The sequence below is a fragment of the Tyto alba genome, unplaced genomic scaffold, assembly GCF_018691265.1.
Source record: "Tyto alba isolate M040663 unplaced genomic scaffold, T.alba_DEE_v4.0 Super-Scaffold_16, whole genome shotgun sequence".
Classification (NCBI taxonomy): Eukaryota; Metazoa; Chordata; class Aves; order Strigiformes; family Tytonidae; genus Tyto; species Tyto alba.
Genome location: NW_024881278.1, coordinates 9,473,237 through 9,493,934, shown reverse-complemented (window position 1 = coordinate 9,493,934; position 20,698 = coordinate 9,473,237). Strand labels below are relative to the sequence as shown.

General features: G+C 41.7%; 1 protein-coding gene across 3 annotated transcripts in view; it reads right to left on the bottom strand.

Moving 5' to 3' along the window:
* Positions 1-540: 540 nt before the first annotated feature.
* RIN2 (Ras and Rab interactor 2) overlaps positions 541-20,698 on the bottom strand; it is a 77,608-nt gene continuing 57,450 nt past the window's right edge. For all 3 annotated transcript variants that reach the window (XM_032989399.2, XM_032989397.2, XM_032989398.2), the window contains exons 8-12: positions 19,254-20,384; positions 10,063-10,368; positions 7,831-7,962; positions 5,504-5,667; positions 541-2,409 (exon numbers count right to left, since the gene is read on the bottom strand). In XM_032989399.2, coding sequence (XP_032845290.1) covers positions 2,092-2,409; positions 5,504-5,667; positions 7,831-7,962; positions 10,063-10,368; positions 19,254-20,384 — 2,051 coding nt within the window. In that variant the 3' untranslated portion in view covers positions 541-2,091. The remainder of the gene's footprint in view (positions 2,410-5,503; positions 5,668-7,830; positions 7,963-10,062; positions 10,369-19,253; positions 20,385-20,698) is intronic.

Here is a 20,698-nt window from a genome sequence, read left to right as displayed (position 1 = left end):
TCCAAAGTTTTTGTATCATCATTTTGTATCAACCTGGCATTATGAGAAGAGTGAGAAGTGTTTTGCACAGCACAGTGAATAAAATGTTCAAACTTTCAAAATAAACAATTGTACAAGAATAGACAGCAGAATCATCTTGGGGTGGTTTGGGCACACATTTCCCTTTGTGCACTCTGCTTTCCTTTGTTTCACACCTCAAATTCTGAGTTTTTTAATACTTTCCCTCTCTGCTCCCGTCCTTCCCTTCCCTGGCACAGCCACCATCATGAAAATAGTGGAATTTTCATTAGCACCTCAATTTCACAAAAAATGGTTCAGCAGTCAAGATACCTGCCTGCTGCTTCTACTGACTATTCAGGTCAAGCACACAAACTAGATAATAATGTTATTGCATTGTTCCCTTAGAAAGAGTTTAAAGTGGGCCAAGCAGTAAGAAAAGCAGCAGCATCTGAGTCTACTAATACACAGAACATTCAAGTGTGAACCATTTCTTAAAAAAACACCCCACACCCCAAAAACCACAGCACACAACATCACAAATTATAGTTCAGTATTACAATGTATTATTATGTGCAAAACTCACCATTTACAAAATGAAATACAAACTTGTGCCAGGGGTTTCAGATACATGTCAAACTGACAAAAAATGCTACAGATCTCTGTATGTACATTACACATGCTGCTCATGACATTTTTGTAATCATCTGCCTTATGTTACCCTGCTCACACCAGACGTGAGGAGAACCCCATGTTCCTCTAAAGGGAGTAGCCCTCACTGACTTAGGTAGGGTCCAGAGCGTCACCCACAGCATTGACTATCCTGGACAAATCTACAGAACACACATGTTGAGTATAATTTTATCTTTGCGTAGGTAGGACTGACTTTCACATCTCACCTGCTGAGTAACTTAGAACCATGAAATGCTACAACACATTCTTCAGTCCAAGATGCATTTTGGTGTTGGTGACGGACTATACAAATAGTTAGTGTTCTCCTTCACCTTACTGATATATTTAATCATCTACTAACACAAATAGTACCCGGGATAGGTGCTGTCAAATCCCTCTGCAAATCTACAATACTGCTTACATAGAAGTTTCTTACCAACCTCCTTCGCTTCTTTTCTCCAAGGAGCCTGAACCAGCAGACTAACACATTTTAATCCTAAATTAGGTTCTCTACGTTCTTTCTCTGCCCCTTCTCTACATCCTTTTCTTTCAGTTTCCTCTTCCAACCCCCTAGTTCCGTCTAAAACAATGCATATAAACAATAATCCAGATAACAGTACATCAAGTTTAGATAAAGGCACTGAAATCACCAGTGCCAACGTTACAATCTTCTTACAGGTAACAGAAGTTTCATAAGAACTCTCCTGTAACAGGAAAAGAAGAAAAACCACAGAGACTTTTAATGCAATACTCTAAAACCAGCAAGAGATTTATTCTTGTATATTAAATGTTAAAAATCACATGCATAATTATAGAATACTTTATAGTTAAAAAAATATTTCAAAAACCAACCCTGACAGTTTACCTGCAACTGCTATAAAATTTCTATGATATATATATTTATATAAAAACATGGCGATTTTCTGTAATTAAAAAAAATTAGGAAAGGATGCAATCATCCAGGTAATTATGAGTTAACTGATGCCCTGCATCGGACAGTCTTGTCAAACTCATGCTGGTGAAACTGAGCTCATACCAGCCAGTTTACTGAAATACTTGTCTAGTGTACATACATTTAAATCAAAATGACATCTGGCTAAAGGATGAGTGTAAGAAAATAGATTTTTGCACACTACAGCAGAAGGCCTGCGGAGGGCCACAGTATAAAATGCTTCAAAAGAGTCTGTGGTATGAGAATTTCAGCCTCATGGACTGTTCACTCAAACACGATGGTGGAATATTCTGCATAACTGGCCATATGCATGGTTTACATGGGGTTCTGTAAGCAATGCTACAAGTGTCTGCGCATGGTTTACTAGGCATTTATGGTTTAAGACCTGTTTTAGCTCTTAAGGCAGGCCGCCAACAAAGATGTTTTCAACAGCTAACAAGGAACAGAAATTAAATGACGAGTTGCTGGCTTTAAGAAGCTGAGTCATCATTGTTTTGAAAAATGGCACCATATGGATCACTGTTAATGCGCTTGTAGACGAAGTGAAAGACCTGGGGTTGCGGGCGGCTGTGCAGCTCTGCCTTGATTTTCTGAGGGTAGGTATCCTCTGTCAGTTGCTGCCAGGTGTCATCAACAAAAAGAAACAGGCTATATTCTTCTGGATTGTCCACTTTAAATTTTTCAGCACATAGCTGACATACATCTTCGGTAGTGATATATGGTCTTACTAGTAAGGTCTTTCCTGTACATCCACTGTTAACTTCCTGAAATGCAACACGAAGGTAGTTCTGTAGAATGAGAAAACAGATGTCAGAAACTCAAAAATCAGAACTCATCCTCTGAAAACTGAAGAGTCAGCAACAAACAGCAAGCCACACCATGTTCTAGTTGTGAAACACACACCCGTGATTCCTGTACGTTATGGTCACCTTGTGAATTGCAATGTTAGTGGTAAAATTCTGGCAAGCCTTTGGTGGGCATAACAGAATTTCATAAACCGATATCCTCCTTTCCTTGGCTTACATTCTAACCCTGCAATTAAGAGATACAGCCTTAAAGCTGCACGGAAAACACCAGTGGTTTTAGTGGGACCATGTTTGGCCTTACTAGGAGACAAAATGCTGTGAAGCAAAACAAACATCTGAGGTGACAGCCGGAGAGATGATGCTGCCACTGCTGGGTCAATACTATAGAATAGAAGCTTCATGCAATTTGTTATTCAGAAGGAAAAAGAAAAAATAAAAGCTTTTGCCAGAGGCACATAAGGGTGTTCATCCACAAGGTATTGCATGATAAAGTGTTTGCACTCTTCTGCAAAAGGTAATCCATCCTCACATAAGACATTATCATCGCATTAACCGGCGGCAATTTGGTGTCTGAGCCTGATGTAACCCAGTTTGGTGTGACAGCATTTTCAAAATAAGGCTTAGAAGGATGCAGAAAGAAAATTTACTCTGCAACACTAGATTAAATCCGTATTATCTTGAGGCAAAAGCTGGATCTTTTTTCTCTGTTGAAATCAACACATGCTCACAACTCTGATAACATGGATAAAGTTTAAATGTGCCCTACAAGGAAATGCAGTTCTACCTTTCAAAAAGCACTTAGAAAGTAAAATAAAAAGAAACAACTGGGAAAAAAAAAAACACAAAAAACTTTTGTACACATGAACAAAGAAGCCTGCTGTCGCATGCATTTTATAAAAAGAAATTAGCTGTAATTAGAGACTAAAAAGCAGTAAAATTAAAGGAGGTATGAAAAAAAATGACCATGTGAAAGACCTGTTTATTGACTGAGTTGGTACCTATGTTTATGCTGAATAAATTTACCATTGTAATTTGTCATGCTTAAAACTTATATTTCATAAAAACAAGATGTTAAAAGCTAAGACTGAGAAGAATGTTCATGTGACTTAAGTTCCAAAGAACACTCTTGTCTTTAATTAAGTATTTTTTGATAGCTTGCAGACTGAAACACTGAAACTTTGCAACAGCATTTAAACCACTGGGTCTGAACCTGACTAAATAGAACTAATCCCTTTTTGTTACCCAGCATGAAGAAATTATAAAAATAATCATCCCTAGATAAGGCAAAACACACTACAGTTTTAGTTTCTAATGTAGCTAACACACAGAAGACCTGTTTTTAAATGCACGTGCTTCTAGACAGACAGGATTGCTTCGAGGAGAGGCTGAAGTTTGTACAAATGCCTGTAACTCATATACTTCGTATCAAAATTTTTTATGCCATATCAGAAAGTTTTATTTAATCATCATCAAAATATGGGATTTTTGCTTTTCCATCCTTTTGAGGGAGGGAAGACGGAGGCCTTCCAGGGCCAAAAAGCTGATAAGGCTGAGACTGCATCTCAGAAATGTAGTAATTACATCCTGGTTCAATGTGGGAAAGAGTAAGTGAACTAAAGTTGTGTTACACATTGGTTGTAGGGAAGATGCTTCATTTCAGGGCCGCAGGATGTGGAGAAAGGAGATGGAAAACTGGCATTCTTAGCAGGCAGCAAAATGCTTGAATTTGTGCCAAGCATAGCCTGGAAGTGCTGTGATACTACTGATCAGAGGCGCTCTTTCGAAAGAGACAACACAAGCAGCAGCACTGGGCACACTCAGTGCCAGCTCTTCCCCTGCTCCCCCGCATCTTCCTGCACCCAGCATGGCATCCAGCTGTACATTTAGCTTGGCTGAAGTTCATTTGCTGAGGAAGAAAAGGTGAAATGGAATACAAGGCCCTACTGAAAGAATCTTCTGTCATTTAGTTATCCAGTAGAAATACAGCGTGATGAAAAGTATAGTGTTCTGCTAGGAAGAACAAAGACTCATGCTACCCGAATCTGACACCTAACTACAGGTAAACAAAGTATAAAATGGATCCCAGTAAGATGAACTAGCTTTGTGCACTGGCTATAATTCAGAATTTTTGTTAATCAGTTATCCTCTTCAAAGGAGGCAAATTGTGGAAGACTGCTTCTTTTCCCAACTCCTTCCTGTTCAGGATTGTGCTGTAGTCATTTGCATGGACACAGAAAGCAGAAGGAGCCTCGGCTGAAAGGTTTCATTATCTCCTGATAATCCCACACCTTCATTTCTCAAGATCTTAACTACATCCTGTCTAATTGATGGTTGTCATTAGCCTCTCTGGCAACTTTTTGCTGTGGTATGAACTGTAAACAACTGAACACAAAAGAGTAAATCCTTTCTTCTGGATTCCAACATCATCCTTGCTTCAGTCCACAAATTGATGCATCTGAACAGACAATTAACAGCATACTATATGAAAGACATGCAGGCAGGCCTGGTTTTAAAAGATGAAGTAATCCCCGACTGTTATTCTTCAGCTGAAGTTACTGCCCTACTCTGAAAGGACAGTAAGAAATGGAGAGAAAAAACACAAACAAACATGAAGACATCCATAACACAGAACTCTACTCCTTGCTTAAACTTTAAAACTGTAGGCAAGCTTTTCTCCCACCTCTCCTCTCTAATACCTGCTCTATGCCACCATTAGCTACTGGGGAGTTGTGCTGATTTATACCCCTGGAAATAATGGATTTGTTTGTTTTAACACAGTGAAACATACAAAGAAGCTGAATCTAAGATATGATACAGCTTATCCTGGCTCTGCATGACTTAGAATGGAGGGTGGGAAAGCTCCATTATTTAGTGTTTTCTTTAGACCATCATAATAAAATTCTATAATAAAGTGAAAACACTTCAAGACAGAGGCATATTTGCCAGCCATATTCCCAGCACTGCTTCACTCTACTTACCTTGTGCCCCAAGCGAATCATTATGAATCATACCTCTAAAATGGGAATTTCCAACAAAACAATCATCCCCTGTTTTTTTCTTCAGCCTGAAACTCTACCTGAAAATCATCAACTGAAGGTATCGTCCTGTTGGTTGTTCGCCTCTTGTGCCATTGTCGGAGAGTATCTCTGGCTTCTGAACTCAGCAGTCGGGCAGCTTGTTCTTCCTGGAAGTTCTTGATCAGTGAAAGTGCTCCATAAGCGCTTGTCAAGTAATAGCCTCCTGTGGAGGGCAGCAAGAGAAGAACTTCTTAGAGTGGTCACAAACATCACGCTAGTTCTGACTGATTACAGTTGGAAGTACAAGCAAAATTTTTTTCTTATATATACACACACATATATATAAAGTCCCTGAACTCTAATGCCAAAATCTTTATGTATAAAGAAGAACAGCTCACTGGCCTGCAAAATACTAGATGGTGTGTTCTCAGCTACTAAGAGACATGCAGTGGTTGCACGTGCTCCATATTATCAAGTGGTGCAATAGTATCTAACTCCAGATCCACTAGTGCTGGGGGCTAGCTGCTTACTTAAATAACTGGTGTCACTCCTTTACTCCTGAGCGTTTTTTACAGTTGGAACATGAGTTTTCTTCTAAACAATTTCCAAACAGTGATTTGTTTTCTTCCTGAGCTTCACGTGTTGATGAAATAAACATAGCTGTTTAAACAAAGTAAAAGACAATCTACTACTATTAAGCAACTTAAAAGCAACCACCCTTAGTGGTGATAAAGCAACAACAGTGTGTGATTTGTACCCTGGAAGCATCCCAAAGAGTTTGCTTATGTTTTTAGAAGGAAGATTCTGTTTGTCACCTTTAGTGTTCGCCATAATGTCCACCTAGCTCAGGAGGTGATGTGTGTAGTTCTCCATATTTCATCTTTATTACGTGAGTGGAGAACAAATTAAAGCCATGACAGAGTTGCCGATGTACAAAAAAAGCTCCAGGTCACAAAGGAAAAGGGCATCTCAGTAGGAGGTAACAGTCCTCAACAACCAGAAGAAACAAAAAGACACATTGTAATTTATTTCTCTCATTTTTTTTGTTTGTGTGGGTTTGATTTTTTTTTTTTTTTTTTTAAGTAAGCTATTTGAGTGGGAGTGTCCAATTAAGAAGCAGCACAGTTTATTCATTCAGTCATTCAAAGCCACATTCTATGCTCACAGTAGTATTTTCTGTATTACTGATAGCATCCTCTTGGCATTTAGCTTTGCAACAAGATTAACACATAAAACACATGCAAGACCCATGAGACAAATTGGACAATACGTTACATTTGAACTGTACAATCCCAAAGCACTAAATTTTTCTTGCACAGTATAGTTCAGCTGGTGCCAAAGGCAGGGCCAGCCAATGGATGGACGACTTCTGTTGTATTAAAAACAACGCTGTTTAATAGTCCAGTAAATGTTTCTGCCTTTCAAGCATGCTAATGATCTCCAGCTTCACATCTCAAGTATTTTCCATGCTAAGATTCCTGAACAATACACTAGAGGATGCTCTGTACACAAAGCAGGGAACAGACTAGTGCCAAATTGGAGGAATCCTGGCACAGTTCTCTCATGCATACCAACACTTAAGAGGATACAGCAATTTCAGCAAATCAAGAGATAGCAGGAATGGGAAACACACGTTTACTTAAACTCACAGCTGAGCTTGGTCACAAGAACCTTTAAACTTCCTCATAAACTGGTTGATTCTGGGGCCTATCACAGGCTTGCAGAATATCTCTATGTTAAAAATACCACCATGGAAAACAGAAGGGAGGGAGATTCCCTTGCCTCTAGCAGACTTTAGCCATCATCCAAGAGTGTCTTAGGAAACATATTCCTCGTGCTCATAAAAACACTTTCTGAGAAGCAAATACAGGGAAGAAGCGAAGATCATTAAGGAGGGGCAGTATTCCCAAAAGCACTTCCCCCAGAGGGGCAGAGAATTCCCCCAGTAGTTCTTACAAAGCACTTAACTCCAGTCCCATTACATGTCTCACAATTTAACTGAATGCTGCAGCCCTATAAATACTCTCAGGATATTTTCAGGCACAGAAGGATAACCACATTTGGCATCTGTACAGCGTATGTGTTTGCTTGCTAAGTTATGATGCCTCCCCCTTCTTGGTTGAAAACAATGTATGCCCTCATAAGGTAGTATACACCAGTAGATTCCCAGGTCACTCAGGCCTGTACTCTACAAGCTAACCAGCTTTCTCTTAAAGTAAGAGGTGGAAATAATTATGAGATTCTCTTGTTACACCACCAACATCCCTGACTTTAAGACTCCCCTTAAGTGATTTCTGCTCAAAGTTAACAGCAACTGTGCTATGAGGAAGCATCTCCCTTCCCTAGTCCTTTGCTCAGTTCTAATAAAAATAAGTAAATAGGTTACCTTCTCCATGCAGCAAAGATGGATCCAGCAATTCCATCATGTATTCAATTTCAGTATCCAGCTCCAGCATATCACATTGGGCTAGTACATATGTTAACACAGGCAAGAAGTCATCAGCTCCATACAGCCTCCCTGGGTTGAAGGGAACACAGTGATTGACAAAACCACACCCTTTTACCAGTTTCGATGTTTGAAAGGAAAGTATATGTTCCTGCTTTCACTGACCAGTATGTTAGTATTTCTCTAGAGCCTTCTGTTACCAATGTGCAGCAAAGAGAATGTCATTTGACACTTGCTGGACAGGAGACCAACACCAGCTTCATCCTGCACTTCTAACAAGAACAGATCTGACGATGCGCACCTTGAGGCATACAAGGCAATTTAAAGACTGGGCTCACCTTGGCATCAGCTCAGCTGGTGGAGTCACAAAAGGCTGCCATGCTAGTCTGGCCAGACTTCCACCTCCACTTTTATCACTGGCTAAGAGATGATGAATAGGCATTTTCTTTATACATGCAGGGATGACATCCACTTTCTGGATGTATCTAGCCACAAATACCAGTTTCTGAGTTCAAATCCCAGCAGAGAAGCCTGAATATATAAAACTATTAGATTTGACATGAAAACTCAGCTCATTTCCTTGACAGAGCATGGTTAAAACATCAGTGAGTAAAGCCTCACATCATTCCCAACTAGCTGGTGAAGCATCATTGGCAATGGCAGCGCAGAGCTAGCACACAGAGACTATGCTGTGCCTAGGTCTGTCTGTGCTTCTATTACTTTTATTGCATTTAAACTTTCTGTTTAGAAAATACTATGTGGTCACATCTCTGGGTTTGGCCAAGTAGTGTTCATTGCAGAACTGGTGTGATGGTCACTTAAAACCACCAAGAGCAGGATCCAACTTAAACTGGTGAAACTCCAGATGACTGAAGGGCTGGTATCTGCAGTTACACCAGCTAAGGCATATACCCTCCGGGTATTACACTATTATGTAGCTGAGAGTACATGACAAAGCAGATACTCAAACAGCTGATGGCTCAATGCCATGTTTTACAAACTTCTCATGACAAAATAAATCCACCCAAGGAGCACTTGTCACATCTTAGCCCAAGCCCCTCAGTGCAACAGTTAACTGGAGGCAGCCTCTCAATATTTTGCTTCTGCATGTTGGAAATACCTTACTCAATGTGATAACACAGCATGGAGAAAAGAGTTTACAGCACTTCAGGCCAAGATTCTATATCCATTTTAAAATGCAGGATTTTGCACAGAAATAATAAGCTGTGCAGGAGCTCAGACCTAAATCTTGCAGAAGTGCCTGAGGGTCTTTAACAGCCAGAAGCTTTCACCATTCATCTCAAATCTCAAAAGCAGGCATTTTGATCAGCACTGGTTCCAGCTGCACATTCAATGCTCACTTAGAAAGCAAACTGCCAAACACTGCAGCAGCTTCTGCTTGCTCAGGGGCAAAAAAATCTCCCACTACCACTGGTGTTGCTTGACCTTAGTTCATGGCCTACCACAGCAGTATACGTTAAGACATCAGGCAACAGAGTTGCACCTATAAATTCATGCCATCCAGCACAGCATTTTAATTGTGCCACTGTCTACTCAGCATGTCTTAACTGGTCTGTAGTTCCATTTTATTATCTAGGTTTCAAGGTCACTTTTGGACTCTTGCTATAGTGTAGAAATAGATGTTTTTTCTGTTCCAAAAACATAAAAAGAAAGTGTCCAAATGAGAACACTGAGGCTCAGCAAGCCAAAAACACTGGATTAGAGGCTGCTTTTCCTCCACCCATTAACACAGAGTCCTTGTAGTTGTCATATTGCATACATGCTATTGGATTACTATAGCCAAATACAGGGCGTTACCTCTATTACAATTTCCAGAAAAATACTCATTTAGAACCAGTGTGAAATTCAAGGCTCACAGGACAGCCTTTCTGACAGTCAACTTCAAAAGCCTACAGTTAAGCAAAGCTGTTTTTCTTAAGCTGCTTCACAACTCTGCTTCACACTGAATTTGTAAGATGTGCCAGAAGATGCATCAGAAATATCAGGAAAGAAAGAGAGAGGAAGAATCCGTCTCAGAAGGGCAAGGAGATGCTACGAGAGAGAGCTCCAAGAGGAGATATATCTGCAGAATCAGGTGGTCTGATTTCCTTCACCAAAAAACAAACCCACGTTTGGAATATCAGTGAACTTAAACCAGGAGAAGCACCATACCTGAGTTATTCTCCATAACGGTGTAAATCAATTTGCAAACTCTCAGCAGTAGCATGACTTTCTTTTCAGGTGAATACATTTTCTGCATGGTCATGAACTTGACTTTAATCTTTTCAACATCCACAAAGTCTGGTGTTGGAACAAACACGCCCAGTTCCTGAGGATTCCTCTGCCGCACCAACTGCAGGTTTTCCTTTAGCTGTTTCCAAGATCCATCCGCAGTATGAAACTCTTTCAACATCGCTTCAATGTGGCCCTTCAACGGCTTCAGAATGCACTTATGCATGGCCTTCTCCAAGACAACATCTGCAACAGGAAAACACAAGTCCAGCTGACTTCCTCCTCTAGAGCAGAGCCAGTATTAATATGACCATTCCCAAAAGAGACACTAGAGCAAAACCTACTTGCTAAGGCCTATTTATTATACAAGCTGAGTTTCCAGATGTTTGTTAACAAGAAAACAAAAGGCAGAGCAGAATCTGTATTCCATTTTAATTTATGGCAATGTGGTAAATACAAAAACCCTCAAAGAAACTACAGACTGTCACAAATAAGAAAAAGCATGAAAAAAGCAAGCTGCAGCTCCAGTTAACTTTTATTGGTCAGAAGTCTCTGAGTCTTATTTTACTTTAAGCTTAGACTTCAACTCCAAAACTTAAACACAGTCAAAACCATAACTTTTGTCTGCTTTGGCACAAAAGCCAATCCTTTTTGCGTAGTTTCCATCTGAAAATATAACTGAACCAAGGTCTCCTAAAACTTGGCTCAACTTCAGGATCTTTATGAAGTTGGACAGATTATGGGCTTTAAACTATAAATGAAAACCAAGCTGTGTTTGTCCAGTTTCAGATTTCATCATGCACGCTTACATACAGCTTTGTCATCAAGTTTGAAGTTCTTTGTTTGGCAATAGTGTGCACACGGCACAGCAACCACTGACTTTGTTTTTTTTTTTTTTTTTAATTCTTATTCTACTCAAGTTTTTCTTTAACAGTCATTCTCCATTTTCAAAGTATGCACCACATCAACTGAGAAAGCTCTTTGTTAAACATTTTCTCTGCAACCCTTTACTTCATACGATAATTTCCTCTCCCACACAGCATCCCAGTGGCAACATAGCTTACATTAATAATTAGCTTACATCAATTATTGGTACCATAGTGAACTCTCCCAAGCACAGAAGAAACTGATGACCCTTCAGCCTGGACACTGCACCAACACCCTGATGGTGGGGCAGGACCAGAGCCTAGAATAGGCAGCTGTACTAGGGGAGTGCAGGGACAGAGAGCAGAAAGAGGATTGCGGTACTGCTAGATCACACATCACACAGACACAAGGTAGCAGTGGACATTCCTGCTACTAGTGGTGACTCATTAGGGTTTCAATAAACCTCATGCCCTTTCCAGGTTCTTTACTTGTTCTTATGCGTTTTTCTTAGACCACAGTGTCTTTCTTTTCTCTCCCCTCCCCCCCCCTCTTTTTTTTTAAATTGTTTTAAATTGCAGACGATTTCTAAGGCTTGGGATTTAAACACACACACACCCTCCAAACAAGCATTACCTATTTCTGTTTCCTTGCTTTTGCTTTATGGTTTCATTTATTTTATCCTTGTGTTCAGCCGTTTTTCCTTTTGGGTCTTCATACCTCTCTTTCCCATACAAACATGCCATTCAGTCACTCCTCTTATGGTGCCTTTGCTTCATATGTAGCATTTATTCTGTGTATATTTATTCTGGCATGGGACTGCCAAACGTCCAACTCTATTGGGAGCTCCCACCTCCCCTATCCCAGTTCTGCTGGGGCTTTTGTAGCTTCTCTTGCTATTTTCCCCCTCGAGACCCTGATGGAGGTGTCAAATCTGTGTCTGCTTCATTCCTGGGTGCTTTAAATGCATCTGGGCTCTCTCTCACAACCGAGACTGTGAAAAGTGCTGGAAGGGAGAAAGAGCGAACATGAGCAGCAGCATTTGCTCTCTGATCTTCTAGATTTCCCTATGGCTACCAGTAAAGGCATAAGCAGTTTGATGTGTTCTTGGATGGCCTGTCACAGAGAGTGAAGGGCAGATCCAGCTTCCCACCAGATCAGAGCCACCAATTACACATAACAAGTGACAACATTTCAAATGACTGATCCTTATCTATTGTACTTGACAGCTACACAATCACTGACACTACGACCAAACCCAGTCAGGAAAGCAGACGCATCATCCTTCTGCACAGTGACAGAAACTGCTTCTCCCTGCAATCAAAGCTATTCTCAGGGCTCATGGGGCAGAAATATTCTTCCACCAAGAAAAATGCACAAATCTCACCCATGGGTATGTCAGCTAGCTAAATTTCCAGATGCTACATGTAGTTCCTTGCTAGCTTGACTGATTTTTTTTTTTTTTTTTTTTTTTTGACAATTCAGCTTATTTATTTCTACTGCCTGTTCAGTTTTTTAAATAGCAAACACACCGAGTGCTTTACTTGTAAGCAGAACACCTCTGCAGTTTGCATTCCAACCGCCTGGTCTCATTTAAGTAAAAATTAAAGGAGCTGGTGCTGCCAAACATTACGTTAAGCGACAGAACTTTCTATCCCCATGAAATTTTAACTCCCACGGGCTTCCACTGGAAGCTCTCCACAGCAATAGTTAGCACCAGCCATCCTTTATCTCAGTAAAGCACATTTGGTCACAGCAGGTTCAATAAATTGTAAAGAATTCAGCGTGGATCTTCAGAGCCCTTGGTCTGACAATGAGGGAGCACCTAGCCTGGGACGTGAGACTGGAAAACTTGGTCCATTCCTGTGACTGATCCCCTGTAGGCTCCAGGCTGGAGCTGGTTCAGCTGCTGCCCGCAGTATCAGTACCGAGGGAGCTGCAGAAGCGGTCCCTCCCCAGAGGCCACAGGAACTGGATTCTGCCAGGAGGGAAAACTCTTCCAGAGAGCCCCAGTCCTTGGTTGGGGCCAGGCTTGTTATCTGTAGGTGAGAAGTGGAAGCCTCAAGTCTTCTGCCCTTAACCCTTAGCAAGTTAGTGGCATTCCTACAGCTTCCCATACAGATGAATTTGCACAGATTTTTATGGCTGTGCAAGATGGCAAGGAGGCATTCTTTCATATTTGCAATTTATCACAAGCTCCAAAAGCAGTGCCTGGAAATTGCTTTGAAATTTACTTGATCACATTCCACAATTTCTCCAGGAACTTAAAGCAATTTGAGGGAGCACAGAGGAAGAGAGCTGATAACTCATGCTCAAACCTCTGCACTGGGTCCAAGTACTTACTGCTGAAGACTATTCCTAATGGTTTCTGTGCTGTTAACATGATGGGGTAAATAAAAACTGGACAGGGTATTTAGTAAAGCATCCTTCAGTGCTATTCAGTGACTGTATTACAGCTAATACGAGACAAATGAAATAAAGGACATATAGCTGTGATTCCAAAGAGCTACTAACTGCCTCGGCTTGGTAAGGGTAAACTGAGAGAAACTGTCATTTTAATGCAGCATGTTTGCACAGAACTAGTCAGCAAACAAGGAAGTGACTAAGATATGACAGTGTGTCCAAGGTTTTTGTTGTTGTTTTAAAAAACAAACCAGAAAAACCCAACCAAAAAAACCCAAAACAACACACAACTTTTTCTTCTCCCTTATGAATTCTTGATATAGACATAAGAAACACAGGGTTCTGCCCTCAGATAAAACATGGAAAATTCTGACACACTGATGAGGCCAACAACATAGCAAGATTGATAAGGACTAGACTTTTTAACAGACAATAACAACACCCATATGTATCTAATAATATAAAAATTATAAATATTTCTATTATTATTAAAGCCTGGAAGGACAGTGTTTCTTGTGATATGGGTCTTAGATCAGTATTCACAACACACTTATAAGCATGTTTGGGATCAGACCATCCAACTATCTACCCTTTCTTCTGAACTGCTGTTACTGGCCCCTTCTGCAGAAAAGGGTTTCTGTATATGATCCCATAAAACAGTCCCCAGCCCCAGCAGCAGCCTTCACTGTTCAACTCCTAATGACCACAAAATAGTATAGAAGGGCCTTCAAGGCAAGTTAGCATCAAAGTTGTGAATTGAGGAATGATCCTTTGAGTTAACATCTCTGTGCATTTCTCAGATCCAGATCGGCAACAAAAATTCCTGCTTACTTCAGCACACACAAAGTGTTTTCAAATATCCTTTCATGATGCTTAATGCTCCAAAACAGACACTCTTCAGATTTATTTCTGTTTTAATTAAACATCATTTGAGCTGAGCGCCATGTAGTGTTCCTGAAATGATACTTATAATTAGCCTCTAGCCTCAAAATGGGAACTGGAAACGCTTTGATAAATGAATTGTAAAGGCCAGCCAGCTAGTTTCGTTGTGACTTGTGGAAACACATCTGTATCCTGTGCTGACATGCTATTTTGTTTTGCTGCAAACCACGCAAGTCTGCATTTAGAGAGGACAACATATTAGTCACTGCCAGTGTCCTTACACAGCCTCTTTACAACCCCTGCTGCCTGAAATTGCAGGCATGCTCTCACCTTTTCCAGGCTGTCAGTTTACCTGTTACCAACTGCTGTTGCTCCACGAAGATTACCTGTCAGATTCTACTCCCTGGCTTCACACACAAGCCCCATTTGCCATCTGTGATCGCCAAACCATTCATCAGTAAAAGAAGGGCTCAGTAAGAGACTGAGCAAGTCTGGCAACCATCACAAAAAGGCAAAGTCCTGCACAGGTAACACTGCCTGAGAGGCTGAAAGCAGAAGGTTGCTTTGGAACACCACAGCATGTACATACAGGACACCTGACTACACTGCATTTGCTTTGTCTTGGATTTTCCTAATACCTTGCATGTTCATAGACTGGCATGACTCATATGGATCTATTTTAAGACATCTCATGTCAGGATGGACAAGTGTCCAGTTCCTGGCAGATGTATACAGCAGCACATGCCTAGTCCACGGTGCAGACAGGAGCATCTCCTCCAAATGAGCAAGACTTGAAAGTAAGACCTCACACAACCCACATTCCTTGATAATCTGCACAACCCTGAAAACAGAGGTAAGAGAGAGGTGGGCGATGGATAGACATCAGTGGAAGAAGTTGAGCAACTAAGGAAGAAAGGTCTCTAGGGTAAACTTCCCCTTATTTTACCTACATAAAGCACACCAATGAATCACAGAACTAGCTGAGTTTGTTTTTCCTTAATGAGCTATGTGTTAATTAAAACTCACATTATGGCTGTGTGGTAAACACATATCTTCTCTTAAAGTAGTAGTAATAAAGGAGCAGGGAATAAGTCACAAAGCAAATCAACAGGATGATTGGGAAAGGGAGAACCAAATCCTCTGCCTCTGGCTCAGCACTTTTGCCACTGCTTCTTATTTGTGTTATCCCCCACTCCCGCAGTGAAAGGGGGAGCGCTGGGGGACACACTGGTTGGCCACAACTTAACATGAAAAGATACGAGGATGAATGACAGTGTAAGGGGACGGTGCACCAAAATAAATGTACAGGCACCTAAAAAGTAACACAGTGCTGATAAACAGTCAACATGAGTTTTTCAATAAAAAATAGTGGCATGCCATTCTAATTCCTTCAAGAGGATAATTGGATCATTGAAAAAGAGCAGAGCAGGGGGTTGGCTGTATCATAACGTTTCTTTAAGACCCATAACCCTAATCCACGCAACTTTCTTAAAGTAAACAAGGAAAATATTGTCTTGCTGTAATTACTGTAAGGCGGGTACATGAAGAGGTACATAAAATAACATACTGAGAACCAAATTATCAATGGTTGACTGCCAAACAAGACAGATATTTGAAAAGAGGTACTATGGGGATCAGCCCTGGGCTTTAGTCTATCTAGTGTTTTCATTAAGAATTTGGATGATAAAGCAGAGAGTTGACATGGTGGGGGTGGGGGAAGGGCATCACCAGTCCTTTGGAGACCAGGATTAAAGCTATCTTTGTAAGTGGGAAACAGTCCTAAAGCTAACATGGTAAAATCTCCTAAGAACAGAATTTAAACGTTGCCTCTCAGCAAGCGGAATACAAAATCCAAAGCGCTGCTCAGAGAAGCTTCCCCCAGAATGGCAGACACACCGGCTCCCGGGGGAACGCACGCTCCGCCGTACAGCCTCCAGCTCCGTCTGCCTGCAACTCCTCCATACAGATCCAAGTCCCTGCTACAGGGCATGTCCTGCCAGCGAGGGGCCAACACATTCTCTGCAAGCCTCTTTTAGCATTCAACATTTAAAAATCCATTACGGACTAGAAATACCAAAACAAATGATATGCATTATTGTTTAGGCACCTTCCCACATGATCAGTCAATACCGTATTGACAAATTATTTAAACCAGTCATTTCTTGGGCTAGGCCCAGATTTGGGCATTGAGACTGAAGTTGTTCAGGTGCTAGATCCCACCTGGTGATCACCTGGTGAAGTGATAACAGTCAACTTGACTCCTTTCTGTCCACAGCCAGGAAAAGAAGAAACACAAACAAAAGCTCTCTAACATTTGTTATTCAAGCAGCTGTGGACTATCAGGGTCTCCTCTGACCAGTCAAGGTTTTTACTCTGTGGATACATATTCAGGTGTGGATGACATTTAAAAAAATACTTTGCATCCATCCTTAACCAATAAAAAGCTACGTGCCTCAGTCCTGATTCTGTCCCACTACTGGGTATCCCGTTGTTTCAGGAAGGGTTAACAGTCTACAGTGCTCAGATTAGGAGGCACCTATTAGGAATAATTAGAAACACTGATACACGTTCTCCTGATGATTTGGCAGAAGTTAAACAATTTGATATGCCCCCTGTCTGGGGAACTTAAAAGATCTCCCACAGAAGTCTTTTGCTTGCAAGCGTCTGGGAAGCCTGTGATGCAGTTCTACAAGAAAAGCTACACAATCACACAGATCGTTACACAGACACAGGAGAAAGTCCCAAACACCAAGGGCTTTGCTAAGCCCGGGAGGGAGGGGTGTGCTGCTCCAGCACCAACCAAAATTCAGGAGACAACGGCGGGATAAGGTGAAGTCCGGCTGCCCCAGACGGGCAACCGTCAGCAGCAGTTCTGCCGGGTGGGAGAAGGAGGTGAAGACTGGCTCCAGCGCCTCTCCACAGAGGCAGAACTGGCCTGGGGAGCTGGCAGGCCGGAACACTTTCTGCTGCAGGCTTCCTCCCTGCCCTGCCGACATCAGCAGCGGGGTCCCAGTCGCAGGGTGAAGCTGCTGTTACACAACATGCCCCGTGCCTCCTCCTGCGGGTGCCTGGCCGTGCCCCGCTCTAACTCGGCAGCCACCAGAGCCTCTGGGCTCTGACGCTGAGTCCCCACAGCCAGGGGACAGCACATGGTGAACGAAAGGGAGTATTTTCCCCGCAGCACACATCCAGCCCTAGGCTGACATGTCGAGAAGGAAAACCTGCACCATGAAAGTGTAAACTGACAGGAGAGGATAAACGACTACTCACGAAGTTAAAATTTGGGCTGCAACTCCATACTGAAATAGTCAAGCAAAACCGGAGATAATAGTCAGGGCTACATCATAAAAAGTTCTCTATAGGGATGACTAAATCTTGCTGTCACATAGTTATCTGCTTAGATCAGCAACATCTGATGCTCCTGATCCACGGTGGTTGCAGGCTTGAGCCATAGGCAGTAGATGATTCAAAAGCAAGTTCTTCCTTTGTTTGAACTATCCCACTTTATAAATTAGTTGCATTTAATCACATGATCAAAGCCAGACTTTCTGTCGCTGAAGAAAAACATTGTAGTTTAGTTATTATACTTCACAGCTTGTGCTACTAACTCCAAACTACTGAAACATTTAAAAGCAGACAGCATTTTGCCAATCTTGAGACCCACAGTCCGATTTAACCACACCCTTACAATGAAAAGTACAAGTCAAACCAAGCTTTCACAAAATTACAGGGAAACCAGATCTGTAATTCTTTGTCAGCCACCCAGTACTCTGCAAAAATCCAGACAGAAATGCTCCTGCATCACTGCTCAATTCGCCCTTTTCTTCCACATAACACCCACATAATATTCTTTATTATTTTAGTGAGAACATTACACATCTTTGAAGGAGTCTCAATTTCAAGGACACTCTTTGTAGTGTTATATTTGCTTTAGCAGTGCTTGTTACTTATGCTTGACTTTGTGTAAATGAAGTTGAGGTTACGTGAAAATACTTCCTCTCAGTCAAGGACAGACAGAAACATCAACATAAAATTACCCTCTAGTCCCAGAGAAAGAACTATCTGCCAATTTTGCATGGGGCCAACTGTTGGGACACTGTGGTACAGGAGAAAAACAAGCAAATTAGGACTGAAGTGAGCTCACAAGGAAAGTATTCTGCCCTAAGGGATGTTTACCTCCTAAATGTGGCTTATACACTCTTGGCAAGATAGAGAGGCAGTGAGATTTTATGCAACAACAAGGATTTCACTTCTGTGGATACACGAATCTCTCTCTGTTGTTAAAAAATGTATTCAAGCATACAGCTCATCCGCAACCATTTATAAACATCTACATGTAACAGAAAGGTATAAAAAAACCCCTCAGATTAGCAACCCCTTCTCTCTCTTGCACACATGTTTGTTTTTTAAAACTCATATATCTTTTTATTTAGCTTCAAGTGTAGGGACAGTGCAGCTTTGCTAGGAGTGAATGAGAATGTTTGGAAGAATCAGATCTATTTCAGAAGTAAGTTGTTATGAAATGTCTCTCTGCTCTTAAATGTCACTGGTTTTGAGTAAATTCTAGTTTTATAGCTGCAGTCCATACGGTTAAAATTGGCAGTTTTGGTCCAAGCATTGAGAATAATTTCAGCCCAATTCAGGGAAAGATACATGTGTGCCAGCAAATAAAGGATTCTGTATTGTTAACATTGCAGCAGCTTAAAAAAAACAAGTAATCATCACAGGTGAAAAGTCAACATTGCAGCTATTTTAAGGATAACATTTTATGAACAACTTTGTAGTGTAGCTCTTCTGAGTTGCTGCAGTGACTGGGGGCAGAAGGGCATGTGGGGTTGTTTTGTTTTAAGAATCAAATACTCAATGTCTCGAACTCTGCTAGAATAGTCAATCCCCACATTTCCAAGCTGACACAAAAACTATCACTATAAACGCAGATTACACCTTTTCACCTTCCCCAAAAACACAGGACAGTTTCTTACCTATTTGGTCCTCAGGAATCAGCGATTCAATTGGGGGATCAAGTTCGGAGCTTTGGGACAAATAGTTCTTGACTTGGGTCATGAACTGCCGAATTGTTTGCAGCATATCAGTGCTTGAAACATGGCACTCCTTGTTTTCCTGGAGAAAGCTGACATAGTCCTGCACTAGACATCCAAAATAAGTGCGTTTGTCCTGGGACATCTCTGCAATTTTCTTAATCATCCTCTTTTCAGGGGTCATGAAGGAACTGAAAACTCCACTGACTTTCCGTAGCTGAGATTTCACAATCTTGGGGAGAACAAACGAACTGTTTCTTTTCTTCTTGGGCTTCAAAGGGGGTGCCATGCTCTCTTGGTCACTTTCACCCTCAAAATCCTCCAGGCTGCTGTTAGTGTCCCCTTCATAGCCGAACAGCGGCATGCTCCGATCGAAGTCCAGAGAGTCGGATGAGGAGGTGGAAATGCTCATGTCGCTCAGTCTCTGCCGGCCTCCATTCCACGGTATGTGTGACTCAGAGCTGGGAGCTATCGTCTTTTTGGCAGCTGCTGGAGCCAGCTCAGGCAGGGTTTCACCTGGAACACCAGTAGCTTCAGGCACACGCACCGAGCTGCAGCCAGGTTGAATTACCCCTGCGGTCTTTGAGCTACCTTCCACCTCTGAGCAAACAGCCTGCTTCTTCAGCCGAGGAGGCGGAATAGGGGTTGGTTTATTCTGCAGCAAATCCAAGCCTCTCTCTTTCTTATGGTTGACTGTTTCTGGCATGCTCGCCTGCTTTATAGTCCTGGAAAGCTGTGGACTCGTGAGGATGCTATTAATAGAAGGAGGTGGCGGCCGGGGCGGGGGGGAGCGAGGCCTCGCTGTGCCATTCACGTCTTGAGTTCTTGGGCCCTGCCTTTTCAGACTTCCACTGACATCCTGGCTGTGCACTTTTAAAAAGAGGGGATTAATAAAACACAGCGCTCCGTTGGTCTGGCTGCACTCCAGCTCTGAAGGCGTTCTGGTTCGTATAGAATGCACTCCATTTATAAGGCAGAGCTGACGCGAGTCTTTACAAGCACTGTCCAAAGGCACAGGCCTACGGGGAGGTGAAGGATCCGGGGGGTTGCTGTTAGCCAGAGAGCTCCAAAAGTCTGAAAATCATCATTGCGTTAACGTAAGAATGCAAAACAGCATGTAGATTGCTTTCAGAACATTCAGCTCAACATCACCAGTTTCAAGCATGAAGAAATTTAGACAGGCTTTTATTAATTCAAGGGGGAAAAAAAAACAAAATGTCGAGTGAACCTCTTAAAGCACTACCAGACATAACTGCATGTTACACTCCTGGGGCTGCTCTTACTCATTTATAAGTATCATGGCCAATGCATAGCTTCAAATTAGCCCACTGACCTATGCTTAAAAATAAACTGAGAATCAAAGAAAAGAATGGAGACTGTAACACGGT